Source organism: Pan paniscus, chromosome 5, assembly GCF_029289425.2.
Source record: "Pan paniscus chromosome 5, NHGRI_mPanPan1-v2.0_pri, whole genome shotgun sequence".
Taxonomy (NCBI): domain Eukaryota; kingdom Metazoa; phylum Chordata; class Mammalia; order Primates; family Hominidae; genus Pan; species Pan paniscus.
In genome coordinates, this window is record NC_073254.2 from 93,827,474 (window position 1) to 93,842,502 (window position 15,029).

Genomic DNA, 15,029 nt, shown 5'->3' on the forward strand with positions numbered 1-15,029 from the left:
TGATCTCATCTCTGACCAGTTTCACAATATCTCATACTTGGAACTGCCGTTGTTGATGTGATCTGGGGGCGTGGAGGCACATGGTCCTCTCCTTGAGGTTGGTCTTTCTGTCACAAAAGTACCTCAAACTTTTGTGTAGGGATTGAGGGCCTCAAACCTATTTTCTTTTTTCTTCTTCCCTCTCCTCTCCTTCTCCTCTCTTCTTTCCTTTTCCTCTTTTTTCTTAGGTTGAGTTCATAGTTAAACTCTAGCTATCTGGAGAATTTAGTCCTTAATTAAAAATTGAGGGAGAATGTCCTGGACTCTCTTGCTGATTTCTTTTGTGAACATTAATTATTTTGCTTCTCTGTGATCCCTGGCTGCCTCTGAAAAATGAGACAATATACTGCATTTTTAAAGGTTATGTGAAAACTAAAACATGATAAAATGAACTAGAGTAGTGATAATGCCTATCATTTAATTTTTTCCACTTTTGTTTATGTTTTGAACATGTAGAACATTAACATGCTTCCAAAAGACAAACTTATTTTGAGACGTATATTCAAAAGAGTGTCTCTTCTTCCCCTTTTCTTTCTCCCTACCTCTCATTGGTAACTGTATCAGGCAGTTCTTGCATTACTACAAAGAAATACCTGAGTCCGGGTAATTTATAAGGAAAGAGGTTTAATTGGCTCATGATTCTGCAGGCTGTGCAGGAAGCATAGCGCCGGCATTTCCTTCTAGGAAGGTCTCAGGAAGCTTACAATTGTGGCAGAAGGCGAACTGGGAACAGGCACATCACATGGTGAAAACAAGGACAAGAGAGACAGTGTTGTGGGGAGGTGCCACACACTTTTAAATGACTAGATCTTACAGTAACTCACTCACTCTCTCAAGGACAGCACCAAGATCCAATCACCTCCCACTGGGCCTTACCTCCAACATTGAGGATTATAATTGAACATGAGATTTGTGTGGGGACAAATATACCAGTAACCTACTTCATTAATTTCTAGACTATCTTTTCTCTCTCTCCTTTTGCGAAAATAAATGTATACATATATGTTTTCTCATTTCCCCCCTCTCAAGTTTTTTTTTTTTTTTTAAAGACAGGGCGTCTCCCTTTGCCCAGGCTGGAGTGCAGTGGCACAATCATGGTTCCCTGCAGCCTTGACTTACTGGGCTCAGGTGATTCTCCCACTTCAGCCTCCTGAACAGGTGGGACTACAGGCACATGCCACCATGCTAATTTTTTTTTTTTGTATTTTTGTAGAGACAGGCTTTTGTCATATTGCCCAGGCTGCTCTCAAACTGCTAGGCTCAAGTGATCCACTCGCCTTGGCCTCCCAAAGTGCTGAACCTTGGCAATAGGTGAACCTTGGCGCCTGGCCTCATTTCCCCTTTTTATTACACAGAAGATAGTATATCTGTATGTACTATTTTACACTTTGCCTTTTTCACTTAACAGTGTATCCAGGAAATTACTCTGCATCAGTTGACCGAGATATTCCTCATTCTTTTTTTCACAGCTGCATCGTACTCTGTCATGTGTGTGTACCATAGTTTGTTCAATCAGTCTCCAGTTTTGGGGCACTAAGATTGTTTCCATTATGTTACAATTACAAATGATGCTGTAATGAATAATCTTCTGCGTATATATTTTTGTATTGTTGGAGGTGTGTCTTCAGGGTAGATTCCTAGAACTGGGATTACTGGGTCAGAGGGTAAAGACATTCACCTACATGGTAGTTGTACCCTTCTGAATTCCCTCTAGCAGTGGATCAGTGCTGGTTTCCATACAGCTCACCCAACAGAAGGAGTGGTCAGACTTTTGAATCTTAATGCTAATCTGATGGGAGAGAAATGGTATCTCAGTGTAGGTTTAATTTGAGTTTCTCCTGTTATGAAGTTGAACGTGTTTTCTATATTAAAATTTGTTTTTATATTTTTGTCTTTTGTGACTTATCTGTTTTGTCTTTTATTCACTTATTTTTATAGGGCTTTTTATCCTTTACCCTAATTTTTAAAAAGTTCTTTACATATGTATATACATGTAAGTAATAACATATAAACATACATAAAAATTACATAATATTGATATTAGCTATTTATCCATCTTATATGTTGCAAATATTGTCTTAATTTATTTGTTAAGCCTTGCTTATAGTGTGTTTTGCCTTGGAATAGTTTAAAAACTTTAAAAAAATAGTCAAATGCATCAATTTTTTTATTTTATTGCATCTGGTGCTTAGAGAGCCTTCCTCTACACCTATGTTAGAGAGTAATGCCTATTGTTTGTTGAGAGCTTTCCATGTAAAAGGTACTTACTGAAGTCTTTTCTTCTTTTATCATGTTTAATAATTGGAAGAGCTCTGTGATTTACTAGGAGACAGTGGCCTTGGAGCCAGTGAGACGTTGGCTAATGCCCAACTTCTCTCCCTGTTAGCTGTGTGACCATGCACATGGTATCTGTATCCGCTGAGTTTCAGTCTCATTATCTGTAAAAAGGGAATAATAATAGCATCTATGTCAGAGGGTCCTTGTGAGAATTACCTGAGTTAATCCTGCAAAGGACTTTGAACAGTTCCTGACATCTAATGAGTGCTCAATGAAAGTTGGCTAATTACTGCACTGTAATAATTCAATTAGAAACATAAAGGTATAATCTAATGTTCCCTTCTTCAAATTAAGCAAAGTTTTGTCATCACTTTAAATGTTTATATTTCTTTTACCATAAGTCTTAAATATCACCATGAAACAGAGTATCTTGTTTTCTTTTTTGCTTTATGCATTTTGTTTTATTGTAACTTAAATCAGATACTTAAATCTAGGGTTTCTTTTGGAAAGACTCAGGGAGAAGTTTGGGACTTGAAGGTGAGAACACATTAACTGTAATTTCAAACCATTAATGCTTATGTTTAGTTAGTCAAATATGAATTTTACTTATAGTTCTGGATGCTTCTAAAATACGGTATTCATAAAGTCAAATTTGTTTATTACTGCAGTTTACTGGGGAATGATTTCAACATTTCACAAATGAGTATGGTTGCCAAGCTTTGCCATGGCTGTGCTGCAAAGCTCAGGCTGTGTGCCCTTACCTGCTAATAGTGGAATCCTGTAATTTTTAGAAGGATTTTTGGCCATCAGAGAGTCATTGATAATGCCTTGAGCTGGAAATGTTCCTGCTAATGGTTGCTTTTTTAGTGATAAGTTATTGCTATCTTAACTTTATTTTTAGCAAGTTAGTTTATTGTGGGTTGTTTGGTGAATCCTTTAGAGTTTGGCCTATGTTTTCTCACACTGGACTTTGAGATCTGTATGCATTGCTTTGCAAATATGAAACATCTGCTTTTTATTTGCAATCATTTATTTGTAACTATTTGCAAATATGACACATTTGCTTTTATTAATGCAGATACGTGAGCCTTAACCCCCTACCCAATTTACTTCTGTAATGATACTTCATTGCCACCACTGAGCATGTGTATATGTGTGTGTGTGTGTGTGTGTGTATATATATATATATATATTTTTTTTTTTTTAGTGGAAACATGGAATTGGTGGGTAGGCAGGCAAGTTGGTTTTTTGGTTTACCTCAGTTGGCCATGGCCCCAAAATTTAAGAGCCACCGTTTTAGATTATTTAGCATTTCCTCCTCTGTATTGCTGGTCTAAGAATAGAAAATACTTTTATTTTCTAATTTGGCCTTAAACTTAAATTAATGATACCCTACATAGTATTTTTCTTCTGTAGCAAACAGTTCTAGATGACTAAGCTTTGAAACAATTTTGATGAACACTAGAGAGTTAAATAAAAGTCTGCCTTTAATTTGCTTGCTTTTGAATGGCTAGAAGCATCATCTATGCTATAGTGATCTTTTAATTTACTTTAATTTGGGATATCACAGGCTTTTTATTTTTTTTTTTCTTGAGATGGAGTTTTGCTCTTGTTGCCAAGGCTGGAGTGCAATGACGCAAATCTCGGCTCACTGCAACCTCTGCTTCCTGGGTTCAAGCGATTCTCCTGCCTCAGCCTCCCGAGTAGCTGGGATTACAGGCATGTGCCACCATGCCCGGCTACTTTTTGTATTTTTAATAGAGATGGGGTTTCACCATGTTGGTTAAGCTGGTCTCGAAGTCCTGACTTCAGGCAATCCACCTGCTTCGGCCTCCCAAAGTGCTGGGATTATAGGCGTGAGCCACTGCACCCGGCTGGGATATCACAGTTTTTATTTTATGCATTCTGCTTGAAAAGTCCTGGCATTTTAAATTTCCAACAGCACTTAAAATAGAAAGTACTCAATATTAGCTCTTGGTTTGATTTCTTCTTTCCCCCTCTCTGCCCATATTTCCTCAATATGAAGTCATAATTAGAAACTTTCATCCATTGCAAGTTAATGATTACTTTGACTATCTGTCTATTTTTGTGTCTAGGTTACCAGAGAGAACTTCTCTATCAGAGGGAAGATGGCTCTTTCAGTGCTTTTGGGAATTATGACCCTTCTGGGAGCACTTGGTAAGTGTTTTTGCCAACTGAACAAATCCGTGTCATGGAATGGGCTTTCACTAGGTCACAATAGCCACGAAATTGACAGATATATCTCTATATATTATAGACTGGGAGGTTGCTTTTTCCTTAGTCTGGCTTTAAAAAGAGATTTTCTTTTTAAAGTATTATTTTCAAACATTAACAAATCAAATGTTTTTATTTAGAACAGATAAGTTATAAATCCTCTTTTGTGTGTGTGTGTGTGGAAGAAACAGAAATAAAGATACTTTATGATGATGGTGCAGCTGATAAAATCAGTTAGAAATGCCGGGTGATTGTGACACAGCTTTTTTCTTAATCTTCCATGACTAACACAAGTGTTGTGTTACTGCGGTCAATGTAGTTTCTTTAAGTTTGTGTGTGTGTGTGTGTGTGTGAAAAACAAACACTGATGGAATTAAGTATGAACAGCCAGTTTCCTCCAGACTGGAATCTCTATGTGGCTGATTTTGGATGATTAATCTCTCTTCTTGTACTTATCTTCAATTTCCTATTTTACTCAGAAAAAGATTGACTCACTGTATCAATCAGGATAGACTAGGAGTGCTGTGGTAACAACCAACCTACTCCATCTAAGCAATTAACAATGAAGGGATTTCTTGTTCATGCTGCCTTTCCATTGTGGTCAGCAGGGGGCTCTGCAGCTGCCAACGTGTCCACGTCTCCAAAAGGAGGCTCCAGGTTTGCCACAGCCCGGAAAGAGGAGGCTGCAGTCTATAGCACTGGCAATTAGAGACTTCATCCTGAGTGTATCATTTCTACTCATTTTATCCTTCTCAGAGCTGGTCACATGGCTATGCCTAACCTCACTGGGGCAGGAAAGTGAATTCCTCTGTGTAACCAAAGTAAAAGAGAACTGTATATTATTGAATATCAGTAATGTTTACCACATGAAACTTTATATAACATGAAACAGATCTGCTTCAAATTTTCTCTTGGCCTTGGCCTGACTCAGGATATAGAACCATAAATAGAAAGCTTTCAGTGTTGTATTGCTTGATGTTCTTTTTACCTCAGTATAGTGTTTTGTAGCAGGGACTGGCAAACTTTTCTGTAAAGGGTCAGATTGTAAGTATTTCAGGCATTTCGGGCCGCGTAGAGTCTCCGTTGCATGCTCTTCCCTCTTCCTCCCTCTCCTCCCTCTTTCTTTCCTGTCTTTGTCTTTTTCTTTTCCTTCTTTTAAAACCCGCTCTTAGGTGGTGGTGTTGGCAGGTGGGGGCTGGGTTGGTGCACACATAAACAGACCCTGGGCTGTATTTGGCTTGAGGGCCAGATTTGGGCCAGGCAGATTTGGCCCACAGGCTACAGTTGGCTAACTCCCATTCTATAGGAGAGAAAAATATCATTTCCCCCACTTGAAGTACTACAGTTTGCTTGTGAACTATGTATGCATTCTTCACCCACAGCTTTGGGGCTGACTGAAGTGTGTTGGAGCTCTTCTTTGGTAAATATCTAGAACAGTCCAAAGATGAATAACCTTGGACAATTTATTTAACTCTCTTGGACTGTCAGATTCTCAGTCTACAAAATAATGGAGCTGGATTCAACAGACACATTAAAAAATGCTCATCATCACTGGCCATCAGAGAAATGTAAATCAAAACCACAATGAGATACCATCTCACACCAGTTAGAATGGCGATCATTAAAAAGTCAGGAAACAACAGGTGCTGGAGAAGTTGTGGAGAGATAGGAATACTTTTACACTGTTGGTGGGACTGTAAACTAGTTCAACCATTGTGGAAGACAGCGTGGCTATTCCTCAAGGATCTAGAACTAGAAATACCATTTGACCCAGCTGTGGGGAAAAGAAAGAGAGATCAGATTGTTACTGTGTCTGTGTAGAAAGAAGTAGACATAGGAGACTCCATTTTGTTCTGTACTAAGAAAAATTCTTCTGCCTTGAGATGCTGTTAATCTGTAACCTTACCCCCAACCCCGAGCTCTCTGAAACATGTGCTGTGTCAACTCAGGGTTAAAGAATTAAGTGCTGTGCTTTAGATATGCATACCCATAAACATCTCAATGCCTTAAAGAGCAGTATTACTGCCCGCATGTCCCACCTCCAGCCCTAAGGCAGGTTTCCCCTATCTCAGTAGATGGAACATACAATCGGATTTTTTTTTTAATTTATTTATTTTTATTGATCATTCTTGGGTGTTTCTCACAGAGGGGGATTTGGCAGGGTCATAGGACAATAGTGGAGGGAGGGTCAGCAGATAAACAAGTGAACAAAGGTCTCTGGTTTTCCTATGCAGAGGACCCTGCGGCCTTCCGTAGTGTTTGTGTCCCTGGGTACTTGAGATTAGGGAGTGGTGATGACTCTTAACGAGCATGCTGCCTTCAAGCATCTGTTTAACAAAGCACATCTTGCACCACCCTTAATCCATTTAACCCTGAGTGGACACAGCACATGTTTCGGAGAGCACAGAGTTGGGGGTAAGGTCACCGATCAACAGGATCACAAGGCAGAAGAATTTTTCCTAGTACAGAACAAAATGAAAAGTCTCCCGTGTCTACCTCCCTCTACACAGACATGGCAACCATCTGATCTCTCAATCCCTTCCCCGCCTTTCCCCTGCTTCTATTCCACAAAACCGCCATTGTCATCATGGCCCATTCCCAATGAGCTGCCGGGTACACCTCCCAGACGGGGCGGCTGGCCAGGCAGAGGGGCTCCTCACTTCCCAGTAGGGGCGGCCGGGCAGAGGCGCCCCTCACCTCCCGGACCGGGCGGCTGGCCAGGCGGGGGGCTGACCCCCCCACCTCCCTCCCGGACAGGGCGGCTGGCCAGGCGGGGGGCTGACCCCCCCCACCTCCCTCCCGGATGGGGCGGCTGGCCGGGCGGGGGGCTGACCCCCCCACCTCCTTCCTGGACCGGGCGGCTGGCCGGGCAGAGGGACTCCTCATTTCCCAGTAGGGGCGGCCGGGCAGAGGCGCCCCTCACCTCCCGGACGGGGCGGCTGGCCAGGCAGGGGGGCTGACGCCCCCACCTCCCTCCCGGATGGGGCGGCTGGCCGGGCAGAGGGGCCCCTCACCTCCCGGACAGGGCGGCCAGCCGGGCGGGGGGCTGACCCCCCCAACCTCCCTCCCGGACAGGGCGGCAGGCCAGGCGGGGGGCTGACCCCCCCACCTCCCTCCCGGATGGGGCGGCTGGCCGGGCGGGGGGCTGACCCCCCCACCTCCTTCCCGGACGGGGCGGCTGGCCGGGCAGAGGGGCTCCTCACTTCCCAGTAGGGGCGGCCGGGCAGAGGCGCCCCTCACCTCCCGGACGGGGTGGCTGGCCAGACAGGGGGCTGACCCCCCCACCTCCCTCCCGGATGGGGTGGCTGGCCGGGCAGAGGGGCTCCTCACTTCCCAGTAGGGGCGGCCGGGCAGAGGCGCCCCTCACCTCCCGGACGGGGCGGCTGGCCGGGCGGGGGGCTGACCCCCCCACCTCCCTCCCGGTCGGGGCGGCTGGCCTGGCAGGGGGCTGACCCCCCCACCTCCCTCCTGGACGGGGCGACTGGCCGGGCGGGGGGCTGACCCCCCCCCACCTCCTTCCCGGACAGGGCGGCTGGCTGGGCAGAGGGGCTCCTCACTTCCCAGTAGGGGCGGCCAGGCAGAGGCGCCCCTCACCTCCCAGATGGGGTGGCTGGCCGGGCAGGGGGCTGACCCCCCCCACCTCCCTCCCGGACGGGGCGGCTGGCCGGGCGGGGGGCTGACCCCCCCCCACCTCCCTCCCAGACGGGGCGGCTGGCCGGGTGGGGGGCTGACCCCCCCACCTCCCTCCCGGACGGGGCGGCTGGCCTGGTGGGGGCTGACCCCCACCTCCCTCCTGGATGGGGTGGCTGCCGGGCAGAGACGCTCCTCACTTCCCAGACGGGGTGGCTGCTGGGCGGAGGGGCTCCTCACTTCTCATATGGGGTGGTTGCCAGGCGGAGGGTCTCCTCACTTCTCAGACGGGGTGGCTGGGCAGAGACGCTCCTCACCTCCCAGACGGGGTCGCGGCCGGGTAGAGGCGCTCCTCACTTCCCAGACGGGGCGGCGGGGCAGAGGCGCTCCCCACATCTCAGACGATGGGCGGCTGGGCAGAGACGCTCCTCACTTCCCAGATGGGATGGTGGCCGGGAAGAGGCGCTCTTCACTTCCTAGATGGGATGGCGGCCGGGCAGAGACACTCCTCACTTTCCAGACTGGGTAGCCAGGCAGAGGGGCTCCTCACGTCCCAGATGATGGGCGGCCAGGCAGAGACGCTCCTCACTTCCCAGATGGGGTGGCGGCCGGGCAGAGGCTGCAATCTCGGCACTTTGGGAGGCCAAGGCAGGCGGCATGCTTCGCCGGGTGGTCAGAGCTATTCGCCCATAGTCCGTAGCCCAGAGCCGGGGCTGCTCGGCTCTCCGTCCCGGGGGGCCGGGGCCGGGCTGGAGGCGTGTGAGCCTCTCATCGCCGCCTCCCAGCGCAGCCCGACTCTGTCTCTTAAAAAAAAAAAAAAAGGCTAGGCATGGTGGCTCATGCCTGTAATCCTAGCACTTTGGGAGGCCAAGGCAGGCAAATTCACAATCGGATTTTCTACCGAGACATTCCATTGCCCAGGGACGGGCAGGAGACAGATGCCTTCCTCTTATCTCAACTGCAAAGAGGTGTTCCTTCCGCTTATACTAATCCTCCTCAGCACAGACCCTTTACGGGTGTCGGGCTGGGGGACGGTCAGGTCTTTCCCTTCCCACGAGGCCACATTTCAGACTATCACATGGGGAGAAACCTTGGACAATACCTGGCTTTCCTAGGCAGAGGTCCCTACGGCCTTCCGCAGTGTTTGTGTCCCTGGGTACTTGAGATTAGGGAGTGGTGATGACTCTTAACGGGCATGCTGCCTTCAAGCATCTGTTTAACAAGGCACATCTTACACAGCCCTTAATCCATTTAACCCTGAGTTGACACAGCACATGTTTCAGAGGGCACGGGGTTGGGGGTAAGGTTACAGATTAACAGCATCTCAAGGCAGAAGAATTTTTCTTAGTACAGAACAAAATGGAGTCTCCTATGTCTACTTCTTTCTACACAGACACAGTGACAATCTGATCTCTCTTTCTTTTCCCCACACCCAGCCATCCCATTACTGGGTGTATACCCAAAGGATTATAAATCATGCTGCTATAAAGACACATGCACACGTATATTTATTGCGGCACTATTCACAATAGCAAAGACTTGGAACCAGCCCAAATGTCCATCCATGATAGACTGGATTAAGAAAATGTGGCACATATACACCATGCAATACTATGCAGCCATAAAAAAGGATGAGTTCATGTCCTTTGTAGGGACATGGATGAAGCTGGAAACCATCATTCTCAGCAAACTATCACAAGGACAAAAAACCAAACACCTCATGTTCTCACTCATAGGTGGAAATTGAACAATGAGAACACTTGGACACAGGAAGGGGAACATCACACACCGGGACCTGTTGTGGGGTGGGGGGAGGGGGAAAGGATAGCATTAGGAGACATACCTAATGTAAATGACGAGTTAACGGGTGCAGCACACCAACATGGCACATGTATACATATGTAACAAACCTGCACGTTGTGCACATGTACCCTAGAACTTAAAGTATAATAATAAAAAATAAATAAAAATAAAATAAAATTAAATTTAAAAATGGAGCTGGATTAGATCATTTCTAAATTCCTTTTCAAATCTGAGATTTTTGAGTCAACATGGAATTTCTTGGCCAAGCCCAAGTGGAAACCAGTTCTGCCTGCTAGAGAGAGTTGCTTACCTTGTCCCTTTGCTCTTTCTTTTTTGCTTTTTTTCTTTCCTTTGTTCCATCTTCAGTGATTCCCCCTTTGATGAATCTTCTGATGGGGAAAAAGTGTTGTTGTTTTGCTTGCTCAGTGTTATTTGGTGGACCTTATAAAGTGTATTTTACGTAATTTTTTTCTCTTTTCATAAAGGTTGTCAGCTTTTGTTTTAAGATGTTTCCTTGAAGCTGATCCTTACATAGATATTGATCAGAATGTGTTACACAGAACATACACTTGGCTTAAAGGACATCAGAAATCCAACGGTGAATTTTGGGATCCAGGAAGAGTGATTCATAGTGAGCTTCAAGGTGGCAATAAAAGTCCAGTAACACTTACAGCCTATATTGTAACTTCTCTCCTGGGATATAGAAAGTATCAGGTATTTCATATTTAATTTAACAAATGATAGATGGGAAATTCAAGGAAGGTAGGTCTTAATGGGTCAAATATGTGTGTGGAAACTTAACACGTTGCAGTTTTACAACACATGTGAAATCTGAATTTGAGTACTCTTTTGCTTTCCATTTGTGGCCATGTTCCAAAATCTGAGAATAAAAACATTAACCCACTCTTTCAGAATAACTAAGAGAATTCTAAAAATGCTTTTTAATGTATGTATTGTACTTGCTATTGGTAAGATAAGTCAATACATGTTTTATCATTGAAAAAGTTAATTTCTGAGGGGAAAGAAAATTATTTAAAATTTGACAATGTATTCTAGCAAGTTTAGATTGTGAAGGATTTTTTACTTCTAAAACATCATGGAACAGTTACAATATCTGTTAATTTAGTGCTGAGAACACCCATACCCTGAAAAGTGTGTTGAACGGGCATGGATGCCTGGATGAGAATGAGTATGCGTGGAAAGGTATGCTGACGAGCTTAAGTTTGCTCCAGAGCTGTCCTGGTGATTGATGCCTTTACTGCTTACTGCCTACTGCATTTTATGAGATCACCAAAGTCATTCTCTTTATTAGGACCCCCACTATTTTCCTATTCTACTAGTAGGCATGTAGAAGCTAAACTTTTCCTGAACTTAGGGCCGCACTACCAGAGATCAAATATAAGAAATATATTTCTCAAGCAGTTTGCTGTTCTTATCTGAGTCTGTGATACTGAGTGGGAGAAACACTGGCAAAAGCTCTACTTTTTTCTTCTAGGGAATGACACCTGTTTACTTATAAAAACTGAAAAACAGTATTATTTTCAAAATGCATGGCAAATCTTTAAATGTCAATGATCATGGTTGATTTTCATTGCCTAGGACAAGGTCAGGTACTTCATAGACACTGAACTTATTTTTTAAATGCATGTTTCAAAGTACTTTTTGTTTCAGTATGTGGTAATGGGTTACTCTGAATAGTAAAAAACATACTTTTTTTCTTCCAAGCCTAACATTGATGTGCAAGAGTCTATCCATTTTTTGGAGTCTGAATTCAGTAGAGGAATTTCAGACAATTATACTCTAGCCCTTATAACTTATGCATTGTCATCAGTGGGGAGTCCTAAAGCGAAGGAAGCTTTGAATATGCTGACTTGGAGAGCAGAACAAGAAGGTAATGTGCTGGGCCCACTTGAGGTTGTTATACTTTATGAAATATATAACTTACATGAGAAAAATTTTTAGCCAGGTTTGAAATTGATTACATCTGCATCTTTTGGTGAAAAGTAAAACACATAATGAGATCAGGATGGGCCTGACATGGCCACAATGCTTCTGGTCTCCCCAGGGTTTTTTTTAACAGAATTTGAGGGCTCAGATGTCTCTTTATTTTAGATATGTGATGCCCTATGTCAGTTACCCTTTGAGTGTCTGATACCATTTCTGGTTTGGCAGCCTTGTAGTTTGCTAAGACCTTGGGTTCTGGAGAGACAGGTTAAATCCTGGTTCTGCAACTTACCTTTATGAGGTTCAGTTTTCCCAACTGTAAAGTGGAAATGGCACCTATTTTAGAGTGGCTGTGAGGATTAAATGAGATAATGTGCAATGCTGCTGCATAGCAAATGCTCAAAAATAGGAACTAAAATGCTAATTAAAAGAAATGTGAACACCAAAAAATGCTGCTAGTAAGTGGATTATGTGTATTTTATATACAAAGTGGACAGGGATCCAGGTGTGTGTGTGTGTGTGTGTGTGTGTGTGTGTGTGTAAGAAAGAGAGAGATGGAAGTGGGTGGGCAGAAATAAGATAATGTCCAGTGATTCAAATTTCTGTTAATTCAAGAAGGGATAATTGTAGAAAGTGTTTAGAGGCTTCTTCTGAGACTGTAAAAAATATTGTATTAACAGTAACTTAGATTGAATCCTTGTTACCTATTCCAAAGCTGGGGACTAGAAGATTATTGCTTAGAGGCTGAAGCAGTCTTTGACATTTTTTCTTCTTGTCTGCTTGGCTAAGTGGTAGTTATTTAATATTCCACCTAAGTGTAGTCATCATCTAAATAGTAATATTTGAGAGAGGGCACCAAGTAGGATGGTCCTCTGGGGACTAGAGCAGAATTATCTCTAGGAAGGTTGTTGAGTTAGCTGGGGATCCTAATTTTTTTTCTTGGGGGCTTGAACCTCAAACTGTAAACACCAACCTTCAGATAATGAAAATGGGAGAGTCTTTCCAGAATATTAGAGCTAGTTAATGGCAGATTCCCAGAATAGGATTCTTTTCGATGTGTCTTAAAATATTTTGGGGATGGCCTGGTCAGATAAGTAACGTGCATTATCTTCTGAAATATATTATTTTTTCCTTTTATTTGTAGCTATTTAGTCTTGAGCCAAATATAGGGAATTTCTCTTAGGAAAACTATTTTCATCAAAACATCCTCAAATGTAGGCAATGGGAAAAGGATGAAAATTTACAAGTATATAGGTTGAGCATCCCTAATCCAAAAATCTGAAATCCAAAATGCTCCAATGAGCATTTCCTTTGAGTATCATGTCAGTGCTCAAAAAGTTTCAGATTTTTGAGCATTTCAGATTTTGGAATGTATGTATGCTGTAAATATTCCAAAAATTCAAACAAAACAGAAATTGGACACACTTCTGGCCCCAAGCTTTTTGGATAAGATATACTTAACTTGTAATAGTTTAAAAAAGCAACATATAGGCACATGTATACATATGTATGTGTGTGTGTGTTTGTGATAAATAAATACATGTTTGGCATAAATAAATACATGTATACAAGTATATATTTTTTATGCTAGTTAAGTACAACTTGGACCAGAGTAGGAATATTTAATGGTATAAAATGTAATTTTTCTGGATAATTGATCAGAATGTTATTACTTTTCTCTTGCAGGTGGCATGCAATTCTGGGTGTCATCAGAGTCCAAACTTTCCGACTCCTGGCAGCCACGCTCCCTGGATATTGAAGTTGCAGCCTATGCACTGCTCTCACACTTCTTACAATTTCAGACTTCTGAGGGAATCCCAATTATGAGGTGGCTAAGCAGGCAAAGAAATAGCTTGGGTGGTTTTGCATCTAGTCAGGTGAGAGATGATAGTTTTTTCCCTTTAAACTATAATATATAATATAGATTTATTTATTATATATATTTTATATATAATATATAGTATATATTTTATATATATTATATAAATTATATGTTATATATAAAAAATATTTTAAAAAGTATGTGGTTGCATTTTTTCTTTGATTTCATAAAATTACTTGGCAGTTTCAAAGTTTAGTAACTTAAGCAAAAGGCTAAATTCACTAATTTTAATTTTTTTCTCATTACTATGAATTTCATATCTGATATTTATATGGAATAAATCAGTTCCCCATCTGCCACTTTTCATCTGTGGTAACTGATATAAGAGTAGATGTTCAGTTCCATATAGCAAATATTTTCTATTTTCTTTTCTTCTTTTTGGAAAGGAAAAACTAAAACTTTTAATTTACTGATAATATAATCATTTATGTGCAAAATTTAGTGGGATCTACAGAAATGCTACTAGGATTAACAAGTGAATTTAGTAACATTGTGGTATAAAAAAATCATTGTACAGAAATCCATTGTATCTATATATGAGCAATGGAAACGCAAATCAAAATAGCATAAAATGTGAACTGTTTAGGGATTAATCTGACAAAAATCAATAAGATCTATACACTAAAAACGATAAAACATTTCAGCAAACATTTTCTGAGCCTCTCCTGCACTCTAGGCCAAGGACATTCAAATATGAATCAGGGAGCATTCCACTCTGAAGGAAGGTGTATGAATATCCAGCAACAAAATACTACTAAATTTACTCTTTGAAGACCTTGATATATACTTATATGTACAAATGTTTTTCTTCCCTCAACAGGATACCACTGTGGCTTTAAAGGCTCTGTCTGAATTTGCAGCCCTAATGAATACAGAAAGGACAAATATCCAAGTGACCGTGATGGGGCCTAGCTCACCAAGTCCTGCAAAGTTTCTGATTGACACACACAACCGCTTACTCCTTCAGACAGCAGAGGTGTGGGCAAGGGGCAGTTATTTAAAAATCAGTGTAGACAATTCTTTATGCTGGAATACTGCTTTATTTGTAATCTGTTGATTTCAACAAAGACTTGTTTCCAGAGCTCTGTAGAGTAATAGGGAGAAGAGGTGCCCTCCTTTGGCTGAATTTGCTGAGCTCTGGAAGGGTGGGGAACTTTGGAAAGATTGGTGGAACAGGAGAAAACACGGGCACTGTAACATTGGGAAAGGAATGAACATA

At 42.7% G+C, this 15,029-nt stretch overlaps 1 protein-coding gene across 1 annotated transcript in view; it reads left to right on the forward strand.

The window, feature by feature from the left end:
- Positions 1 to 15,029, forward strand: part of CD109 (CD109 molecule) — a 136,567-nt gene that overhangs the window by 104,625 nt on the left and 16,913 nt on the right. The window contains exons 24-28 of the mRNA XM_034962387.3: positions 4,413 to 4,494; positions 10,470 to 10,698; positions 11,710 to 11,875; positions 13,615 to 13,805; positions 14,631 to 14,786. Of these exons, the coding sequence (XP_034818278.3) occupies positions 4,413 to 4,494; positions 10,470 to 10,698; positions 11,710 to 11,875; positions 13,615 to 13,805; positions 14,631 to 14,786 (824 nt within the window). The remainder of the gene's footprint in view (positions 1 to 4,412; positions 4,495 to 10,469; positions 10,699 to 11,709; positions 11,876 to 13,614; positions 13,806 to 14,630; positions 14,787 to 15,029) is intronic.